General features: G+C 43.2%; 2 protein-coding genes across 2 annotated transcripts in view; both read left to right on the top strand.

Moving 5' to 3' along the window:
- nilt3 (NILT3 leukocyte receptor) overlaps positions 1-1959 on the top strand; it is a 44400-nt gene extending 42441 nt beyond the window's left edge. Inside the window, 1 exon segment of the mRNA NM_001160493.1 lies at positions 1676-1959. Coding sequence (NP_001153965.1) covers positions 1676-1890 — 215 coding nt within the window. The 3' untranslated portion in view covers positions 1891-1959.
- A 2874-nt stretch (positions 1960-4833) lies between these two features.
- On the top strand, positions 4834-11981 carry LOC110508968 (CMRF35-like molecule 5). Its single transcript, XM_036966696.1, has 6 exons — positions 4834-5024; positions 5301-5642; positions 7719-7835; positions 8406-8501; positions 8754-8803; positions 8963-11981. Exons 1-6 carry the CDS (start codon positions 4979-4981, stop codon positions 9263-9265), a joined length of 954 nt encoding a protein of 317 aa, XP_036822591.1. The 5' UTR covers positions 4834-4978; the 3' UTR covers positions 9266-11981.
- The last annotated feature ends 10216 nt before the right edge of the window (positions 11982-22197 follow it).

Genomic DNA, 22197 nt, shown 5'->3' with positions numbered 1-22197 from the left:
GGACAGACGCCCACCCAGACCCTCCCCTATAGGTCAAGGTTTTGCGGCCGGAGTCCGCACCTTTGGGGGGGGGGGTACTGTCACGTTCTGACCTCTATTTCCGTTGTTTTGTATTTATTTAGTATGGTCAGGGCGTGAGTTGGGTGGGCAGTCTATGTTTGTTTTTCTATGTTTTGGGGCATTTCTATGTTTTCGGCCTAGTATGGTTCTCAATCAGAGGCAGGTGTCAATAGTTGTCTCTGATTGAGAATCATACTTAGGTAGCCTGGGTTTCACTGTGTGTTTGTGGGTGATTGTTCCTGTCACTGTGTTTGTTGTCACAGGATAGGACTGTTTTGCGTTTTCACATTTCTTGTTTTTGTTAGTTTGTTCATGTGTAGTGATTTATTAAAACATGAATAACCACCACGCTGCGCTTTGGTCCGCTTCTCTTCCTCCTACAGACGAACGCCCTTACAGGCCACCACATCCTGTCAGGACAGGAAGTAAACAGAAAAGTTACACATCTGATGTGGAAGAGAGGCAGATCTTACTTCACAGTGTAAAAGGCCCTATGTAAGTTGAACAGAAGTGCTGATTGTAAGTATGTGTTCTAATGGTACTGTTTGTCTGTTCAGATACATCAGTGGTCATCATAGTATCTGGGACTCAGGTCATGCTGCTATTGGTGCTTGTGGTCAGCCTGTTCATAGTCTATAGATGGAAATGCAACAAGGAAACAGGTGAGCAACACTTACTCTCATAAACAAACACACACAAACATACTCACACACACACTGTGTCAAATAATGGGAAATTACGCTTTTCACACCCAGTTTTCTTTCAAAGAAAACATTTGCATATACAATCCTCCTTTGACCCTGGTTGAGAAATAGAGGTCTCATTGTGAACAGGGCTCTGAAAACCTCCTGAACAGACTGCTGCAGCCCAACAGTGACATGTGTGAAGTGTGTGACACTGTTGTGTTCCACAGTTGACTCTTCAGCTTCCAGGTTGAACACAGACACCGGGACCAACAGTGAGGTCAGTGTGTGTGCGCGGGCCTGTCTGTTTGTGTGTGTGTGAGTGAGTGTTCTAGTCTGTTGTAAACTGAGTGGTTCGAGCCCTGAATGCTGATTGGCTGACAGCAGTGGTATACCAGGGGTATGACTAAACATGTATTTTTACTGTTCTATTTACGTTGGGTACCAGTTTAAAATATCAATAAGGGACTTTGCCTAAATATGATCCCCAATCAGAGACAACGAAAAACAGCTGTCTCTGATTGGGAACCATATCAGGCCAACATAGACATACAAAAACCCCTAGACCTACAACAACCCTAGACATACAAAAAAACCTAGACATACAACACTAGAGTACCCACCCTAGTCACACCCTGACCAAACCAAAATATATAGAAAACAGAGATATCTAAGGTCAGGGAGTGACATTGTCGTGCATAAGAACAGCCCTTAGCCGTGGTATGTTGGCAATATACCACACCTCCTCAGGCCTTATCGCTTAATTCTCCCCTCTCTCATTATGTCCTCCCATCACTCTCCTCCTTTTCCTCCTCTCCAGGGTTGTCATGGTGATGGTGACTATGAGGAGATAAAGGACCGCCCCCTACAGTCCAGTTCAGGTAGTGTGACCACCACCATCTACGCCACTGCCAACTTACCCACAAGCCCCACTGACTCTCTCAACTACGCCAACGTCAACTTCCACAAGGACCCCAGCTGCCCCAATGAGGCCACTGTCGCCATCGCTAAAGAGGGCACTTCTCCTGGTTACTATGCCACCGTCAACATTGGTCAAAGCCCCGCCTACTCTACTGTCAATCATCCACACAGCACCTCTGAGGCTCCTCCCATTTACTATACAGTCAGCAAACCCAGAGACCTCTGAGTCACTGACAACCAATCACAAGGGACATATTCACACTGGCAACAAATCATAAGTTATATGTTATTAAAATAGATTTTTTTAAATTTAAATACAACTTTAGAAAACAGCTACAAGATCAGGGCCTGAGTTCCCGATAGCGATGGAACTTAGGCTTACAAGTGTTTTCACGATGCATAGTTCCTACAACGGCCGAATATGTATCTTGCGTTTTCTAAAACACCAAACAGGGAGAACATTCGCTAAGTGATTCATTGAAGAACATTTACACATACTCAGAACATTGCTTGGTGTAATGGTGCTGCTAGTGATATAGCACATGCTAGTGATATACAACATGCTAGTAATATACAACATGCTAGTGATATACAACATGCTAGTAATATACAACATGCTAGTGATATACAACATGCTAGTGATATACAACATGCTAGTGATATACAACACGCTAGTAATATACAACATGCTAGTGATATACAACATGCTAGTAATATACAACATGCTAGTGATATACAACATGCTAGTGATATACAACATGCTAGTGATATACAACATGCTAGTGATATACAACATGCTAGTGATATACAACATGCTAGTGATATACAACATGCTAATCAGCCCCTCCAGGATAAAAACTTTTTTTTAAAAGTGATTTCCAAAAATGCTTGATTTTGTGGCAGATTTTCTGAAATTCTGAATTTTTTAAAATGTTAATTTCATATAAAGCAATAAAAAAGATATGTGCTCAGTTTTATGAAGATTTTAGCAGAATACGTAATACAAAAACAATTAGAAACATCTAAAGTGCTCAATTTTGTTAATTTTCCTGAACAAACAGCTCTGTCATAATCCACTCACATTCACTCACACACCTCTCCTCTTCATTTGGCTTGGGGCTTGCTATCAACATGAGATACACCTCCCATTCCAACTCTCACACCCTCTCTCTCCCGCTCTCTGTCTCTCAAAAACAACATATAGATTCAAAGCTGATCAATCGCTTTCAATTTGAGGATCAATTATTTGCATAAACTGTCTTCAAAATCCTTGAGATTGTGACTTTTTTTCTGAAAGGGTCGTAAGGGAGATAAAGAACAGAAAACATAGAAACAGAGTATTGTGGTTGATATGTACTTTTAAAACAGTATTACCATTTCCAAAAAATCGTGAAAGATTGTGCTTTCGTGACCCGTATGCAGTTTTACAGAGAGTTTAAAACGACAAAGAGGACAAATTACACTCCGTGCTTTGAGCAGCGCTCTCTATAGACAGACTGGGGAGAGCAGAGTGCTGACCACCCTACTAAAGCCAAGGTTAGACTGGGGAGAGCAGAGTGCCGACCACCCTACTAAAGCCAAGGTTAGACTGGGGAGAGCAGAGTGCTGACCACCCTACTAAAGCCAAGGTTAGACTGGGGAGAGCAGAGTGCCGACCACCCTACTAAAGCCAAGGTTAGACTGGGGAAAGCAGAGTGCCGACCACCCTACTAAAGCCAAGGTTAGACTGGGGAGAGCAGAGTGCTGACCACCCTACTAAAGCCAAGGTTAGACTGGGGAGAGCAGAGTGCTAGTGATAGACAACATGCTAGTGATAGACAACATGCTAGTGATAGACAACATGCCAGTGCTAGACAACATGCTAATGATAGACAACATGCCAGTACATGCCAATACAGACAACGGAGTTTACATACAGTATATACAGCTAGGTAGAGTGAGCATAGAGCTATAACAGAATGAGCAGATATGTAAATGTGTAGTGGCTATACAGCTGATCTTTCCTGTAAGCTTCCTTGCCCTGGAGTCGTAAAGGACCTCGATGGAATCAAATCAAGTTGCTTTTGTCACATGCTTCATAAACAACAGGTGTAGACTAACAGGGAAATTCTTGTTTACGGACCCTTTCCAACAACGTAGAGATTGAAAATAGAGAAATAATACAAAAATAGAAAGAAATAACACAAGGAATAAATACACAATGAGTAACGATAACTTGGCTATGTACACGGGGTACCAGTACCGAGTCGATGTGCAAGTGTACGAGGTCATTTAGGTAGACCAGTCTTTCAAAGCACTTCATGGCTACAGACGTGAGTGCTACGGGTCGATAGTCATTTAGGCAGGTTACCTTGGCGTTCTGGGGCACAGGGACAGGAAAGGTGGTCTACTTGAAACATGTAGGTATTACAGACTCGGTCAGGGACAGATTGAAAATATGAGTGAAGACACTTGCCAGTTGGTCAGAGCATGCTCTGAGTACACGTCCTGGTAATCCGTCTAAGACTGCTTTAAAGTGACTGGCCACTAGGAGCGCCGCCTCTGAATGAGCATTTTCTTATTTGATTTTGGCCTTATACAGCTCGTTGAGTGTAGTCTTAGTGCCAGCATCGTTTGTGGTGGTGAATATACAGCTAACAATATCTCTTGGTAAACAGTGTGGTCTACAGCTTATGGTGGTTATGTCACACATTTAAGACAAACTTCTGAACCCTTTATAAAACAGGATTTGTAACACATTCATGTAGTGGTTATGAACCCTTTATAAAACAGGATTTGTAACACATTCATGTAGTGGTTATGAACCCTTTATAAAACAGGATTTGTAACACAGTCATGTAGTGGTTATGAACCCTTTATAAAACAGGATTTGTAACGCATTCATGTAGTGGTTATGAACCCTTTATAAAACAGGATTTGTAACACATTCATGTAGTGGTTAACAAGGCTTTATAAAGGCTTTATAAGATGCACTTCATTTAAAGCAGGACTTTGTTTTTATTTAACATATATTGTAGGAATAAATGATTAATAAATGGTGAGTAAACTCTTTATTAATGTCTTAGAAATGGTTTATTGACGGACATTAAAGTGTTCCTGAGAAGTGAAATGGTTTCAGGAAGTACTTAGTCAAACAGAAGGACTTCCGTGGCTCAGAGTAGACACACACACTTAGAGTGGTTCTCATACACACTGCAGGAGCAGACCTTCCTGTACTGGGGTGGTAACTGGACGTAGAAGTATTGAGGGGACTGTAGTAAACAGGGTGTACAGGGTCTAAAGAGACTTGAACTAGCTGGGAGCCACAAGTCATCATGGTTATCCTGCTGGTCCTCACACTGAAGGTTGTCCTCCTCTTAGGTGAGTACATCAGACTGAATGAACACTTCTCCAGTGACTCCTCTCTATAGTTGGATACATTTGGTTGTAACATTTTACAGTGTAACTCCATTCACTCACTGATAATGTTGTTGGATAAAGGGGAGGGGACACTGAGGAACACAAGGTCAGTATGTACTGATGGATGTGATGGTGATCACCAGTTGTGTACCAGACCAGAATCCCCTCTTACAGTATGTGAAATGGAAGCTGAGGTGTTTGTACTGTTTGTAATGAGACTGTTGGTGTGTCCTACAGCTGCTGTGTGGAGTGTGTGTTCAGCAGAGTTGATCACAGTGGAAGGATATGAGGGGGGCAAGGCAGAGATCAGATGCCCCTATAGAGAGGAGTGGAGGAGCCACCAGAAGTACCTCTGTAAAGGGGATTGTCCTGTTTTGAATAAAAACAAAGTTATTAAAACTGAGACAGGGAAAAACAGTGCCTCTAACGGGAGATACTCGCTGAAGGACAACAGAGAGGAAAGTGTCTTCATTGTGACAATCACCAAACTGATGATTAACGATGCTGGGAAATACTGGTGTGGAGTGACGAATTCATTGGCAGATGACTACACCGAAGTCAACCTTACAGTCTCTAGAGGTACTGTAAATCTTTGATTCTCATCCTCAAAACTTTATCACTTCCAAACTAGACATTTTATAATATACATTCCTAATCAAGCTTCTGCTATTGACCCCGAATCCTAACTTGAGATCCTTCCACTTCATTCCATATTTTACATTCACTTTTGCAAACTTTTGTACTTTAGAATGTATGATATTTACCCATTTATTCTTGAAATATATAACTTATTAATGCCTCATGAGCTCAATTCAATACCACACTAAATTCAAAATAGTTGCTTTCTTTGCTCCATTGTTTGTAAACAATGTAATTGTTAACATAAACACTGTAAAGACTCAAACCATGGTTAAAACTACAATATTGATCTTGTGGATGGTCAGTCCTTGCATCTATAGCTCTGTCTATAAATGTGAATGTAAGGATCGACGCTGGTAGACGAAAAGCAGGTACAGGGAGAACATTTATTGAGCAACGGACAAGGAACAGGACAGGACAGCGTCTGGACATGAGACAAGGAACAGGACAGGACAGCGTCTGGACATGAGACAAGGAACAGGACAGGACAGCGTCTGGACATGAGACAAGGAACAGGACAGGACAGCGTCTGGACATGAGACAAGGAACAGGACAGGACAGCGTCTAGACATGAGACAAGGAACAGGACAGGAAAGCGTCTGGACATGAGACAAGGAACAGGACAGGACAGCGTCTGGACATGAGACAAGGAACAGGACAGGACAGCGTCTGGACATGAGACAAGGAACAGGACAGGACAGCGTCTGGACATGAGACAAGGAACAGGACAGGACAGCGTCTGGACATGAGACAAGGAACAGGACAGGACAGCGTCTGGACATGAGACAAGGAACAGGACAGGACAGCGGCTGGACATGAGACAAGGAACAGGACAGGACAGCGTCTGGACATGAGACAAGGAAGTTTCATGGTGTACAATTTTTTGTCATTGGAGTTTCCAAACCTTTCTTGTTCTGTTATGGTATATATTTATTTGATAATACATCGGCTGAACTTCTTTCTGAGCGCTAGGCCTACATGTTTGTTTAAAATGACAGATTGGTGCTGCGAGAATCGCACTGCAGTGACTGGCTACAGTATGAAGAACGGTCAGTCTCCACCACTGTGTTTATGATGGAAAGTATGAAGACAATCAGAAATACTTCTGCAAAGAAAAGACACGATCGAATTGTCTAGTTGATGTTAAAGTGACAAAAACCAAAAGCCAGAAAGGTAGGTTCTCACTGTTCCACAACAAGACAGACAGAGTTTTCAGCGTGACCATCACCAGGCTAACCCAAGAGGATGCTGGGGGATATCTATGTGGAGTACAGAACAACCACACAATTGATACCAAGTCAGCAGTCAGACTTTTGACTGGGTGGACAAAACATTAGGAACACCTTCCTAATATTGAGCTGCACCCCCTTTTTCCCTCAGAACAGCCTCAATTCGTCAGGGCATGAACTTTACAAGGTGTCCAAAGCGTTCCACAGAGATGCCGGTCCATGTTGACAATGCTTCCCACAGTTGAATCAAGTTGGCTGGTAGTGGATTTCTACTCCAAATAGCTCATTCAATCTCATCCCACAGATAATAAATTGGATTGAGATCCGGTGACTGGGCAGGCCACTGCAGTGAGCTGAATTCACTGTTGTGTTTGTGGTCCAGACATCACTAGAGCACACAGATCATATTATCACCATTCAGATAAATGAAGAGCATATTACTTCCTGGTACACATTATGATGCTGTGTTATTATTTAGTTATTATTAAGGCACATTTCATTCTATCTCATAAACATATTTGTGTATTGTACATAGACAGATCTGGCGTCAAATCTGACTATGGAATCAGATTCCCTCTCTTGGTGGTGTAGTGTAAAGACATGGTGCTCTGACAACACATCTCTGTGCAATAACTACTTTCATACCAGTAGACAACATGTTAGCCAAGTGAAAAATGTCCACACATTGTCACAACAACTGTGTTTTGTGGTCCTTTGTTTTTAGCGACACAAACAATAACCCCCACCACAAGAAAACCTGCTACAAAAACAACAGCATCAAATCCAGGTTCACCAACGCTATCATCCTTAGCCACCTCCATCTCATCATCATCATCATCCATCTCTCAACTATCATCCATCTCAACACCATCATCCATCTCATCATCAACACAAAATGGATTTGGTAAATAAACTTTATGGCTGCTTTTAAACAGACATCTAAACAGCCCAAAAATATGACCAATCAGATCAGCCCCGAAAAAGATAGGATGTGAAAAGATCTGATATCCTTGGTCGAAAGACTAATTAGTGGAAAAAAGCTGTGTCAACGCAGCCTATGAGCCTTTTTACGCTGCACTAGTTTAAAACCAGTTTCTCAACACATAATTTTGTCATGTAGAGACTGATCTGGCATCAAATCTGACTTTAGGTAAACTGGGACACTTATATACCAGATTCCTCCTTCTGAGTGGTAGTGAAAAGATAATGTCTCTCCGATTCCACATGCCCCTGCAATAATTACTTTAATACCAGTCAACAGCATTTTTGTTGTGTGAGGCTGCGTTTACACATTGTTGGCCCCCACATCCAATGCTAATGTCAGGACAGGAAGTAAACAGAAAAGTTACACATCTGATGTGGAAGAGAGGCAGATCTTACTTCACAGTGTAAAAGGCCCTATGTAAGTTGAACAGAAGTGCTGATTGTAAAGTATGTGTTCTAATGGTACTGTTTGTCTGTTCAGATACATCAGTGGTCATCATAGTATCTGGGACTCTGGTTATGCTGCTATTGGTGCTTGTGGTCAGCCTGCTCATAGTCTATAGATGGAAGTTCAACAAGGAAACAGGTGAGAAACACTCTCTCACACACACACACAAGGGGAAGTTACTCACACCCAGTCTTAAATTGCAAGAAACTTGCATATACAATCTTCCTTTGACCCTGGTTGAGAAATAGGGGTCTCATTGAGAACAGGGCTCTGAGAACCTCCTGAACAGACAGCTGCAGCCCAATATTGACATGTGTGAAGTGTGTGTGTGTGTGTGTGTGTGTGTGTGTGTGTGTGTGTGTGTGTGTGTGTGTGTGCTGTGTTCCACAGCTGGCTCCTCAGCACCCAGGGTGAACACAGACACTCGGATCAACATAGAGGTCAGTGTGTGTGTGTGTGCAAGCGCCTGCCTGTGAGCGTCATTGCATGTCTGTGTGATATATATATATATAGAGAGAGAGAGAGAGCATGTTCTAATCTATGTTCTTCCCTCTTTCATCATGTCCGCCTGTCCCTCTCCTCCTTTTCTTCCTCTCCAGGGTTGTCATGGTGATGGTCACTATGAAGAAATAAAGGACCGCCCCCTACCGTCCAGTTCAGGTGGTGTGACCACCACCACCATCTACTCCACTGCCAACTTACCCACAGGCCGCTCTGACTTCCTCAACTACGCCAGTGTCAACTTCCACAAGATCCCCAGCTGCCCCAATGAGGCCACTGCCGCCATCGCTAAAAAGGGTACTTTTTCTGGTGACTATGCCACCGTCAACATAAGTCAAAACCCTGCCTACTCTACTGTCATTCATCCACACAGCTCCTCCTCCTCCTCTACTCCACAGTGAGCAAATCCAGAGACACCTGAGTCACTGACAACCAATCACAAGGGAGAAAAAACACACTGGCAACCAATCACAAGAAACATGTCATGAACTACGTTTGCCACTAACAGCCTCTTGAACATTGAGCTCTGTTTTTAGCTGACAGCTAGATAATGTGCTTCATGTCCTCACAATGTGTTTCCCTGACTTCTCTCTTCCATGATATGTGTTTCCCTGACTTCTCTCTTCCATCAGATGTGTTTCCCTGACTTCTCTCTTCCATCAGATGTGTTTCCCTGACTTCTCTCTTCCACCAGATGTGTTTCCCTGACTTCTCTCTTCCATCAGATGTGTTTCCCTGACTTCTCTCTTCCACCAGATGTGTTTCCCTGACTTCTCTCTTCCACCAGATGTGTTTCCCTGACTTCTCTCTTCCATCAGATGTGTTTCCCTGACTTCTCTCTTCCATCAGATGTGTTTCCCTGACTTCTCTCTTCCATCAGATGTGTTTCCCAGACTTCTCTCTTCCATCAGATGTGTTTCCCTGACTTCTCTCTTCCACCAGATGTGTTTCCCTGACTTCTCTCTTCCATCAGATGTGTTTCCCTGACTTCTCTCTTCCACCAGATGTGTTTCCCTGACTTCTCTCTTCCATCAGATGTGTTTCCCTGACTTCTCTCTTCCATGATATGTGTTTCCCTGACTTCTCTCTTCCATGATATGTGTTTCCCTGACTTCTCTCTTCCATCAGATGTGTTTCCCTGACTTCTCTCTTCCATCAGATGTGTTTCCCTGACTTCTCTCTTCCATCAGATGTGTTTCCCAGACTTCTCTCTTCCATGATATGTGTTTCCCTGACTTCTCTCTTCCATCAGATGTGTTTCCCTGACTTCTCTCTTCCATGATATGTGTTTCCCTGACTTCTCTCTTCCATCAGATGTGTTTCCCTGACTTCTCTCTTCCATCAGATGTGTTTCCCTGACTTCTCTCTTCCATCAGATGTGTTTCCCTGACTTCTCTCTTCCATGATATGTGTTTCCCTGACTTCTCTCTTCCATCAGATGTGTTTCCCTGACTTCTCTCTTCCATCAGATGTGTTTCCCTGACTTCTCTCTTCCACCAGATGTGTTTCCCTGACTTCTCTCTTCCATCAGATGTGTTTCCCTGACTTCTCTCTTCCATGATATGTGTTTCCCTGACTTCTCTCTTCCATGATATGTGTTTCCCTGACTTCTCTCTTCCACCAGATGTGTTTCCCTGACTTCTCTCTTCCATCAGATGTGTTTCCCTGACTTCTCTCTTCCGTGATATGTGTTTCCCTGACTTCTCTCTTCCATGATATGTGTTTCCCTGACTTCTCTCTTCCACCAGATGTGTTTCCCTGACTTCTCTCTTCCATCAGATGTGTTTCCCTGACTTCTCTCTTCCATCAGATGTGTTTCCCTGACTTCTCTCTTCCATCAGATGTGTTTCCCTGACTTCTCTCTTCCATCAGATGTGTTTCCCAGACTTCTCTCTTCCATCAGATGTGTTTCCCAGACTTCTCTCTTCCAGATGTTTCCCTGACTTCTCTCTTCCATCAGATGTGTTTCCCAGACTTCTCTCTTCCACCAGATGTGTTTCCCAGACTTCTCTCTTCCACCAGATGTGTTTCCCTGACTTCTCTCTTCCATCAGATGTGTTTCCCTGACTTCTCTCTTCCATCAGATGTGTTTCCCTGACTTCTCTCTTCCATGATATGTGTTTCCCTGACTTCTCTCTTCCATCAGATGTGTTTCCCAGACTTCTCTCTTCCACCAGATGTGTTTCCCTGACTTCTCTCTTCCAGATGTTTCCCTGACTTCTCTCTTCCAGATGTTTCCCTGACTTCTCTCTTCCATCAGATGTGTTTCCCAGACTTCTCTCTTCCAGATGTTTCCCTGACTTCTCTCTTCCATCAGATGTGTTTCCCTGACTTCTCTCTTCCATCAGATGTGTTTCCCAGACTTCTCTCTTCCATCAGATGTGTTTCCCAGACTTCTCTCTTCCAGATGTTTCCCTGACTTCTCTCTTCCACCAGATGTGTTTCCCTGACTTCTCTCTTCCATCAGATGTGTTTCCCAGACTTCTCTCTTCCATCAGATGTGTTTCCCAGACTTCTCTCTTCCAGATGTTTCCCTGACTTCTCTCTTCCATCAGATGTGTTTCCCTGACTTCTCTCTTACATCAGATGTGTTTCCCAGACTTCTCTCTTCCATCAGATGTGTTTCCCAGACTTCTCTCTTCCAGATGTTTCCCTGACTTCTCTCTTCCATCAGATGTGTTTCCCTGACTTCTCTCTTCCATCAGATGTGCTTCCCTGATGTCTCTCTTCAACTTGTCTTCATGTCATTTAATTGCATGTTAATATCTGCAGATAAATATTGTCTCACTATTTGGCAAGCACTTAAAAAGGTATCACACCTTTTGACCAAGGCATTATAACTGTCTATTAACTGTGTTTTTTTTACACATTTGTAAATGATTAAATAAGCATTAATGATGTCTTGATAAACTCCTGATAAAGGGTGCCTTTAAAAACAGCCCTTTTAGCTTGGCCTTTAACCAGTGATTGTTTTAGACGTCCTGTGTGTTTTATGTTCTTTAATTTATCCTTTTTACTGCTTCCTGTTTGCTTCTACTTTTTCATTTGATTGTTTTATTGTGAATTGTGTTGCGATTGTAAATGCAATTTAAATTAAAGGGGAAGTGCAGTTAAAAACTTGAATTCCCTATTTTTTTATGATATTACCACACTAGAGAGGTGGAAATAACACTAGGATATTGTGACATTTATGATAATTACATTTCTGTGTGAGAGCTGTTTTAAAAGAATGCCTGAAATTTCAGCATGTTCATGAAGCCACAATCTGATCTCATTATAAGGGACCAATAACGGGTCATCTAGGTAAGTGGGTGGGCTCTAGGCCATCCTATCAGCCAATCAGGGCTGTGTTTGTTTCCTAACACCCACACGATCAATGGCCAAAAGAGGCTCAGGGAAATACATCATAAAAAAATATACATTTGACTTATTTTGATCAAATAAACACACAGTGACTATAAAAATTACATTGAAATAACTGCATGGGGGCCTTAAGTTTGATTTTATATTTTCACATACAGTATGTTACAGTTGATACAAAACAGAGCAGCACATATTGCACTTAGATGTACACAGAGGGCAAATGTCAACGACATGCATGTCAGTCTCTCCTGACTCAAAGTTGAAGGAAACATTGACTGCATCACTATTGGTCTTTGTGCGAGATGTTGATGTGTTGAAGCTACCGAACTGTCTGTTTAGGCAGTTGGTTCACAGTTCGGACACTCATTGGTATGGACAAGACAACCAGAGGTCTCTTCACAGTCCCCAGGGCCAGAACAGAGGCTGGGAAACACAGTATTAAATAGAGCCATGACTACATGGAACTCTCTGCCACCCCAGGTAACTCAAGCTAACAGATAAAATACCTCCTTATTGCAGGATGGCGACTGTAAAGAGACACAGACATGTTTATGCATTTTGTATTGTTTTCTGCATTGTATTATGTGTTGTATTATGTATGTGATACGTGGTTAGGATATGACTTTGATATGTGGTTGTCTCGTCTGGCTGTCTTAAGATGAATCCACTTGCTGTGGGTCGCTGTGGATGGGAGTGTCTGCTGAATGGCTCAATTGCAATGTAAATGTAGTGCTGTATATTTCTGTATATTACGTACTTCATTTCTTATTTTGTTTCATGTTTGGACCCCATTGTGATTTTTTCAGTACATATGTGCAAATTATTTATTTCAGAAGGAGCCAGCAAAACTAGTGCACTCCATGTGCTCTAGGTCATTGGAAACCGTTAGACATGCACGTGGTTATTCTTGTAACTGTTATGGCCAACTATGGTTACACCTCTTGGGTCTTTTCCAGAACAGCGGTTCCCCTTTCAGAGGATTCAGCAGGATGTCATGTATTGGTTATTCCTGTAGAGTGCCAAGGTCTGTTGCTATGGTCCTACATGCATGAAACTATTTTTGTGACTCTACAGGTTGCATGTCCTAATTTGAAGACAATATGATAATGGTGGCTAAATGCCAGAGGTGATAAGCCATTAAGAGGAGTCACTATGAGAATGACGTAAGAAGGACAAATGTAGAAGTATTCTGTGCCAAGACTGGAAGGCAGTTGTTTTCATGATCCCAGCTCGGCTTTTATTATGAAGTAATAAATAGTCTATTTGAACTCACATGCTCCGGGATTTGTGAAATATGATTGACCACATATTTCCACGACTACCCCAGGAAGAGTAGTTGCCTCAGCAACAACTAAAGGGGATCCTAATAAATAGTAAATACTACTAAATACATCAACGTGAAAATTGAAATGTTTATGAATGTGTGTTGTCCCTGTCAACTAGATACATAAACACACTCCCTCTCAAAATTATTTGTCAGTTTCTGGAGAAAATCACATTGATTGGTGGTCATAGTGAACTGATATAACAGTCTCTTCCTGTATGTTTGTAACCCTGGTGTTGGTCTCCATCTAGTGGTGGTCTATGGTATTTGCAGTCTTTGACTTGTGTCCTGCAGTCAGGTCATGCAGTGGGACAGAGGAGTAATACTCACCATCAATGTTGCCTCTAAACTGCACCGCGCGCTGGCGAGCAGTACCCCGAGACTGCCATGAAAAAGAAATATCAGTCCACGGAGAAAAGCACGAGATTGAACTTTACTCCACTTTCTAGAGCAGTAGTCACCAAACCGGTGGAGCGCAATCGACTGGTAGATCTCTAAGCATTTGTGTACAAAGCCCAACGATAAAGCCTTGTGTTCCTATTTTTTTATTGTCTCGGGCTGTTATTCATCTTGGGCTGTTGGCGGTAGAATTGTTGCCATGTGGAACCATATCATGTGTCTAAAGGTTCAAACTCTGCCTTCCCGGTGGGCCCAGAGAGCAAATCAAGTGCACTAAATAGGGCTACCGCTGGCCAATCGGATGGCTCGGAATACCGTGTCTGCAGTAATCTAGCAGGCATAAGAGAAAGCTACAGAAAAATTGATAGTGTGAGATTTCAAAACATTTAAAACCATAACTAGAAAGAGGCTGTCAACGAATACAGCACATGGCTGTGATATGTGGCTGTCCCACCTAGCTGTCTAAAGATGAATGCATTGACTGTACGTTGTTCTGGATAAGAACGTCTGCTAAATGACTCAAATGTCAAAAGTAGAACTGCTGTTTTTATGAGTGAGTTCATGTTTAGCTTCTTACTCTCCACTGTCAACACTTTGTATTCAACACTTTCATAAGCCACAAAATACACATTCTTCCTATTTCCACATTCAGCTGCGGGATCGGGGCACCACCAGTACAGAGCTTGCTCAGGAATGGCAGCAGGCAGGTGTGAGTGCATCTACACGCACAGTGAGGCGAAGACTTTTGGAGGATGGCCTGGTGTGAAGAAGGGCAGCAAAGAAGCCACTTCTCTCCAGGAAAAACATCAGGGACAGACTGATATTCTGCAAAAGGTACAGGGCTGATGAATCCCCTTTCCCATTGTTTGGGGCATCCGGAAAAAAGCTTGTCAGGAGAAGACAAGGTGAGCGCTACCATCAGTCCTGTGTCATGCCAACAGTAAAGCATCCTGAGACCATTCATGTGTGGGGTTGCTTCTCAGCCAAGGGAGTGGGCTCACTCATGATTTTGCCTAAGAACACAGCCATGAATAAAGAATGGTACCAACACATCCTCCAAGGGCAACTTCTCCCAACCATCCAGGAACAGTTTGGTGATGGAAAATGTTTCACGACTCTCGTCTCCTCAAGATTTCAGAATGAGTGATAACAGGTGTACGAACTGTGCCTACCTTGTTTCTGGTGCTGGCTCCTGTTCACTGATTCGGAATTTCTAGTTTGACTGTAAATCATGGTGAACCCTGCTCACAGTGCCAACCCTGCTCACAGCGCCAACCCTGCTCACAGCGCCAACTGTTAGGTTTTAAATTACCATTAGTAAAGCTTAAAGCAAGTTTTTTCACCCATTGGGTTACACAGCTGAATAAGACAAAGACATATTTCCACCAGTCATAGTATACAGTTGAAGTCGGAAGTTTACATACACTTAGATTGGAGTCATAAAAACCCGTTTTTCTACCACTCCACAAATTTCCTGTTAACAAACTATAGTTTTGGCAAGTTGGTTAGGACTTTGTGCATGACATAGAAAGTTTACAACAATTGTTTACAGACAGATTATTTCACTTATCTGTATCTGTATCACAATTCCAGTGGGTCAGAAGTTTACATACACTAAGTTGACTGTGCCTTTAAACAGCTTGGAAAATTCTAGAAAATTATGTCATGGCTTTAGAAGCTTCTGATAGGCTAATTGACATCATTTGAGTCAATTGGAGGTGTATCTGTGGATGTATTTCAAGGCCACCTTCAAACTCAGTGCCTCAATTCTTGACATCCTGGGAAAATCAAAAGAAATCATCCAAGACCTCAGAAAAAAATAGTAGATCTCCACAGGTCTGGTTCATCCTTGGGGGAAATTTCCAAACGCCTGAAGGTACCATGTTCATCTGTACAAACAATAGTATACAAGTATAAACACCATGGGATCATGCAGCTGTCATACCGCTCAGGAAGGAGACGCATTCTGTCTCCTAGAGATGAACGTACTTTGGTGCGAAAAGTGCAAATCAATCCCAGAACAACAGCAAAGGACTCTGTGAAGATGCTGGAGGAAACAGGCACAAAAGTATCTATATCCACAGTAAAACAAGTCCTAAGGTCGCTCAGCAAGGAAGAAGCCACTGCTCCAAAACCGCCATGAAAAATCCAGACTACGATTTGCAACTGCACTTGGGGACAAAGATCGTACTTTTTGGAGAAATGTCCTCTGGTCTGATGAAACTTCACAAAATAGATGGCATCATGAGGGAGGAAAAGTATGTGGATATATTGAAGCAACATCTCAAGACATCAGTCAGGAAGTTAAATCTTGGTTGCAAATGGGTCTTCCAAATCGACAATGACCCCAAGCATACTTCCAAGGTTGTGGAAAAATGGCTTAAGGACAACGGTCAAGGTATTGGAGTGGCCATGACAAAGCCCTGACCTCAATAAAGGTAAAAAAAGAAGAAAAAAAATCCTATAGAAAATTTGTTGGTATAACTGAAAAAGCGTGTGTGAGCAAGGAGGCCTACAAACCTGACTCAGTTACACCAGCTCTGTCAGGGGGAATGGGCCAAAATTCACCCAACGTATTGTGGGAAGCTTGTGGAAGGCTACCTGAAGTATTTGACCCAAGTTAAACAATTTAAAGGCAATGCTAACAAATACTAATTGAGTGTATGTCAACTTCTGACCCACTGGGAATGTGATGAAAGAAATCAAATCTGAAATAAATCATTCTCTGTACTATTATTCTGATATTTCACATTCTTAAAATAAAGTGGTGATCCTAACTGACCTAAGGCAGGGAATTTGTACTAGGAGTAAATGTCAGGAATTGTGAAAAACTGAGTTTAAATGTATTTGTCCAAGGTGTATGTAAACTTCCGACTTCAACTGTATATACCCCAATTTGGGTGGAGTCTCCCCCTTCTCTCTGAACATTGCATCTTTATTACTAGGCAGGAAGTTAAGTGTCCTTTATGATTACTTGGCCTGGAGACGTGTAGGACCTCGATGGATTAAATCCAATTTACTTGGTAAACAACAGGTGTAGACTAACAGTGAAATGCTTACTTACGGATCTTCCCAACAATGCAGAGAAGAGAGAAATAATACAAATAGAAAAAAAGAAACATAATAAATACACCATGATGACTTGGCTATATACAGCGCCTTCAGAAAGTATTCAGACCCCTAGACTTATTCCACATTTTGTTACGTTACAGCCTTATTCTAAAATGGATAGTAATTTTAAAATATATATATATCATGTTTTTTTAACCCCTTTTTTGTGGTATCCAATTGGTAGTTACGGTCTTGTCTCATCGCTGCAACTCCCGTACGGACTCGAAACACAACCCAACCGAGCCGCACTGCTTCTTGACACAATGCCCACTTAACCCGGAAGCCAGCCGCACCAATGTGTCAGAGGAAACATCGTACTCCTGGCGCCCGTGTCAGCGTGTGCTGCACCCGGCCCGCCACAGGAGTTGCTAGTGTGCGATGGGACAAGGACATCCCTGCCGGCCAAAACCTTGCCTAAACCGGACGACACTGGGCCAATTGTGTGCCACCCCATGGGTCTCCCAGTCAGACCTTAATATTTGGTACAGAAACCTTTGTTTGCAATAACAGAGATCATACGTTTCCTGTAGTTCTTGACCAGGTTTGCACTGCAGCAGGGATTTTGGCCCACTCCTCCATACAGACCTTCTCCAGATCCTTCAGGTTTCGGGGCTGTCGCTGGGCAATACGGACTTTCAGCTCCCTCCAAAGATTTTCTATTGGGTTCAGGTCTGGAGACTGGCTAGGCCACTCCAGGACCTTGATATGCTTCTTACGGAGTCACTCCTTAGTTGCCCTGGCTGTGTATTTTGGGTCATTGTCATGCTGGAAGACCCAGCCACGACCCATCTTCAATGCTCTTACTGAGGGAAGGAGGTTGTTGGCCAAGATCTCGCGATACATGGCCCCATCCATCCTCCCCTCAATACGGTGCAGTCCCCTTTGCAGAAAAGCATCCCCAAAGAATTATGTTTCCACCTCCATGCTTCACGGTTGGGATGGTGTTCTTGGGGTTGTACTCATCCTTCTCATCCAAAAAGCTCTATTTTTGTCTCATCAGACCACATGACCTTCTCCCATTCCTCCTCTGGATCATCCAGATGGTCATTGGCAAACTTCAGATGGGCCTGGACATGCGCTGGCTTGAGCAGGGGGACCTTGCGTGCGCTGCAGGATTTTAATCCATGACGGCGTAGTGTGTCACTAATGGTTTTCTTTGAGACTGTGGTCCTATCTCTCTTCAGGTCATTGACCAGGTCCTGCCGTGTAGTTCTGGGCTGATCCCTCACCTTCCTCATGATCATTGATGCCCCACGAGGTGAGATCTTGCATGGAACCCCAGACCGAGGGTGATTGACCGTCTTCTTGAACTTCTTCCATTTTCCACTAATTGCGCCAACAGTTGTTGCCTTCTCACCAAGCTGCTTGCCTATTGTCCTGTAGCCCATCCCAGCCTTGTGCAGGTCTACAATTTTATCCCTGATGTCCTTACACAGCTCTCTGGTCTTGGCCATTTTGGAGAGGTTGGAGTCTGTTTGATTGAGAGTGTGAACAGGTGTATTTTATACAGGTAACGAGTTCAAACAGGTGCAGTTAATACAGGTAATGAGTGGAGAACAGGAGGGCCTCTTAAAGAAAAACTAACAGGTCTGTGAGAGCCGGAATTCTTACTGGTTGGTAGGTGATCAAATACTTATGTCATGCAATAAAATGCTAATTCATTACTTAAAAATCATACAATGTGATTTTTGTTTTAGATTGCGTCTCTCACAGTTGAAGTATACCAATTACAGACCTCTACATGCTTTGTAGGTAGGAAAACCAGGAAAATTGTCAGTGTATCAAATACTTGTTCTCCCCACTGTATGTACATATTGCAGTGGAATCTCCTCCTCAGAGGAAGGGGAGGACCATTTTAATGTAACATTTTAATTGTATATATCCACATAACTGAGTATGTGACTAACCTTGTGAAACTGTGTGAAACTGCCCTATTATAATCTCCTGTTCTTGGGAGTATAATCCTGTGTTTCAAACCAGTTTGCTCCTGTGTCCTTGTATAGATGAAAAGGGAACTGAGAGTCCCGCCCAAGAACAGGAACTATAAAGATATGTGCTTATCACCCAATGCTTCAGATTTCAGACTGTCCACACTGCTCTGTGTAACTCCAGCAGATCCTTATTTTATAATATCCACCACAATTTGGCTGACGTATCGTTGACCTGTGGCTCCGAGGGTAAACTGCCGGCAGAGGCTCACTGAGCTGTGACTCTAGGGTAAATTCCTCCTCGCCAGACGAGGGAACTTAGAGACCCGCTTGACGTCCACGGGAGTTTGCGCTAAGGGATAGAGGAGCATGCTCTACCGCATAGTGCGATGCGGGTAGACCGGTTAAGATGTCCTGTTAGACTATAATATCCGGTTAGGGATGGACTTACTAACCAGTGGACAGGAAGAACTGTTTATCATACATTTGAAACTAAGTATAATAACAAAACTGTGTTTATGTTGTTACGATATCCATTTGGACGAGTTCTCCAGTGATTCAACGACAAATTGGGCAATATTTTAGCAGTCATGCAATTGCATGGTTTAGGTTGCAGGAACTGATCACTCCTCTGTGTTGTGTGTGAGTGTACAAGAGATAGGAACTCAAGATGAGATCATCCTCGAGCAAAAAGTGTTTTCCAGCCACCACATGCTACACAAGGCCATTGAAAGTAATGGTAAGCAAATGGGGACCGATTGTTGCGAGGACGTGTCACAATGGCACAGTTTAACAAATTGAGATTTTCCCAAAGAAGGCACCCTCAATGTCGTTAAGTTGAAATTAGTCAGAACGGTTGGAGAAAGTAGGGAAAGGCAAGAAATTTAATATAGGATGGGATAATTTTAGAAAGTGGGAAGTTGAAGCAGAGACAAGGACAGAGTGAGAGAGGATAAGTGCAGAGGTAATGATGAAATCTGAAGAAGAGAAAGGCAAAGCAAGTAGGAACAGACGTAAATAGGAACTGTATCAACATCATCCACCACACTACACTCCCCCCACCTCAAAACAGCTACCACCTCCACAACCAGGACCCCCAGCAGCAGGAGTGTGGGCTGTGGGGGCAGACGGCGGAGAATCTGAAGAAGACAAAGAAGAAAAAGAAACACCTCTGACCACCATACACACTGAGTTCCGACACCTCAGGACCGCCCCCGCCGAGACCCTAAGCCTCCCAAATGACTGGTCACCAAAATTACCTGTTGAGTTTATCCAGACTTATCACCCCATCCACCTCCTGTTTCCACACTACCCTATGCTGCACTGCTTCTCCTGATGTCAATATCAAATCCAGTGGCAGGCCATGACGCGAACGCCACTCCAACCATCCTCCTATTATAATCTCCTGTTCTTGGGAGTATAATCCTGTGTTGCAAACCAGTTTGCTCCTGTGTCCTTGTATAGATAAAAAGGGAACTGAGAGTCCTGCCCAAGAACAGGAACTATAAAGATATGTGCTTATCACCCAATGCTTCAGAATTCAGACTGTCTACACTGCGCTGTGTAACTCTGTTATTCTCTCTGAGCTCAGAAATAAAGAATCTTGGTTAGACTTGGACTCCAGCAGATCCTTATTTCATCATTTCCACCACACCATCCTACTCAATGAATTTCAGAAAAATGAATAAGTTAAACATAAAAAATTATCCTTTTTAGATAAAACTATACTAAATATGTATATTCATGTCACCAAATAATTGATTAAAACACACTGTTTTTCAATGAAGGTATACAGTAGCCTCAGCAGCACTCTTTAGCGTTGCACCTTGGTGTAGCTGGAGGACAGCTAGCTTCTGTCCTCCTCTGGGTACATTGAACAATTCAAAACCTACAGTAGGAGGCTCATAGTTCTCACCCCCTTCGATAGACTTCCCGGATGAAATCCTCCAACCTATCAATCAATCAAATTTCAATCAAATGTATTTATAAAGCTGGTGGTTTGCCCTTTTACATCAGCCGATGTCACAAAGTGCTTTACAGAAACCTAGCTTAAAACCCCAAACAGCAAGCAATGCAGATGTAGAAGCACAGTGGCTAGGAAAAACTCCCTAGAAAGGATGGAACCTAGGAAGGGACCTAGAGAGGAACCAGGCTCTAAGGGGTGGCCAGTCCTCTTCTAGCTGTGCCGGGTTGAGATTATGACAGTACATGGCCAAGATGTTCAAACGTTCATAGATGACCAGCAGGGTCCAATAATAATAATAATAATCACAGGGGTTGTAGAGGGTGCAACAGGTCAGCACCTCAGGAATAAATGTCAGTTGGCTTTTCATAGCCGAGCATTCAGAGTTAGAGACAGCAGGTGAGGCAGAGAGAGAGAGTCGAAAACAGCAGGTCCGGAACAAGGTACCGCGTCCGGTGAACAGGTCAGGGCAGGCTGAACAGTTGAAACTGGAGCAACAGCATGACCAAGTGGACTGGGGACAGCAAGGAGTCATCAGGCCAGGTATTCCTGAGACATGGTCCCAGGGCTCAAGTCGTCCGGGAGGTGAGCGAGAGGGAATTAGAAGGGAGCATACTTAAATTCACACAGGACACCGGATAAGACATGAGAAATACTCCATACATAACAGACTGACCCTAGCCCCCCTACACAAACTATTGCAGCGTAAATACCGGAGGCTGAGACAGGAGGGCTCCCGTAATAGGGTTAAAAGCAGAGAATCCCGGTGGAGAGAGGGGAACCAGCCAGGCAGAGACAGCAAGGGCGGTTCGTTGCTCCAGGGCCTTTCTGGTCACCTTCACATCCCTGGGCCAGACTACACTCAATCATAGGATCTACTGAAGACATGAGTCTTCAATAAAGACTTAAAGGTTGAGACCAAGTCTGTGTCTCTCACATGAATAGGCAGACCATTCCATAAAATTGTTGCTCTATAGGAGAAAGCCCTGCGTCCAGCTGTTTGCTTAGAAATTCTAGGGACAATAAGGAGGCCTGTGTCTTGTGACCGTAGCGTACGTGTAGGTATGTACGGCAGGACAAAGACGGAGAGATAGGTAGGAGCAAGCCCATGTAATGCTTTGTAGGTTAGCAGTAAAACCTTGAAATCAGCCCTAGCCTTTACAGGAAGCCAGTGTAGAGAGACTGGAGACTGGAGTAATATGGTCAAATTTTGGGGTTCTAGTCAAGATTCTAGCAGCCGTGTTT

Source organism: Oncorhynchus mykiss, chromosome 28 (genome assembly GCF_013265735.2).
Source record: "Oncorhynchus mykiss isolate Arlee chromosome 28, USDA_OmykA_1.1, whole genome shotgun sequence".
Taxonomy (NCBI): domain Eukaryota; kingdom Metazoa; phylum Chordata; class Actinopteri; order Salmoniformes; family Salmonidae; genus Oncorhynchus; species Oncorhynchus mykiss.
This window is presented reverse-complemented; position numbering and strand designations above follow the sequence as displayed.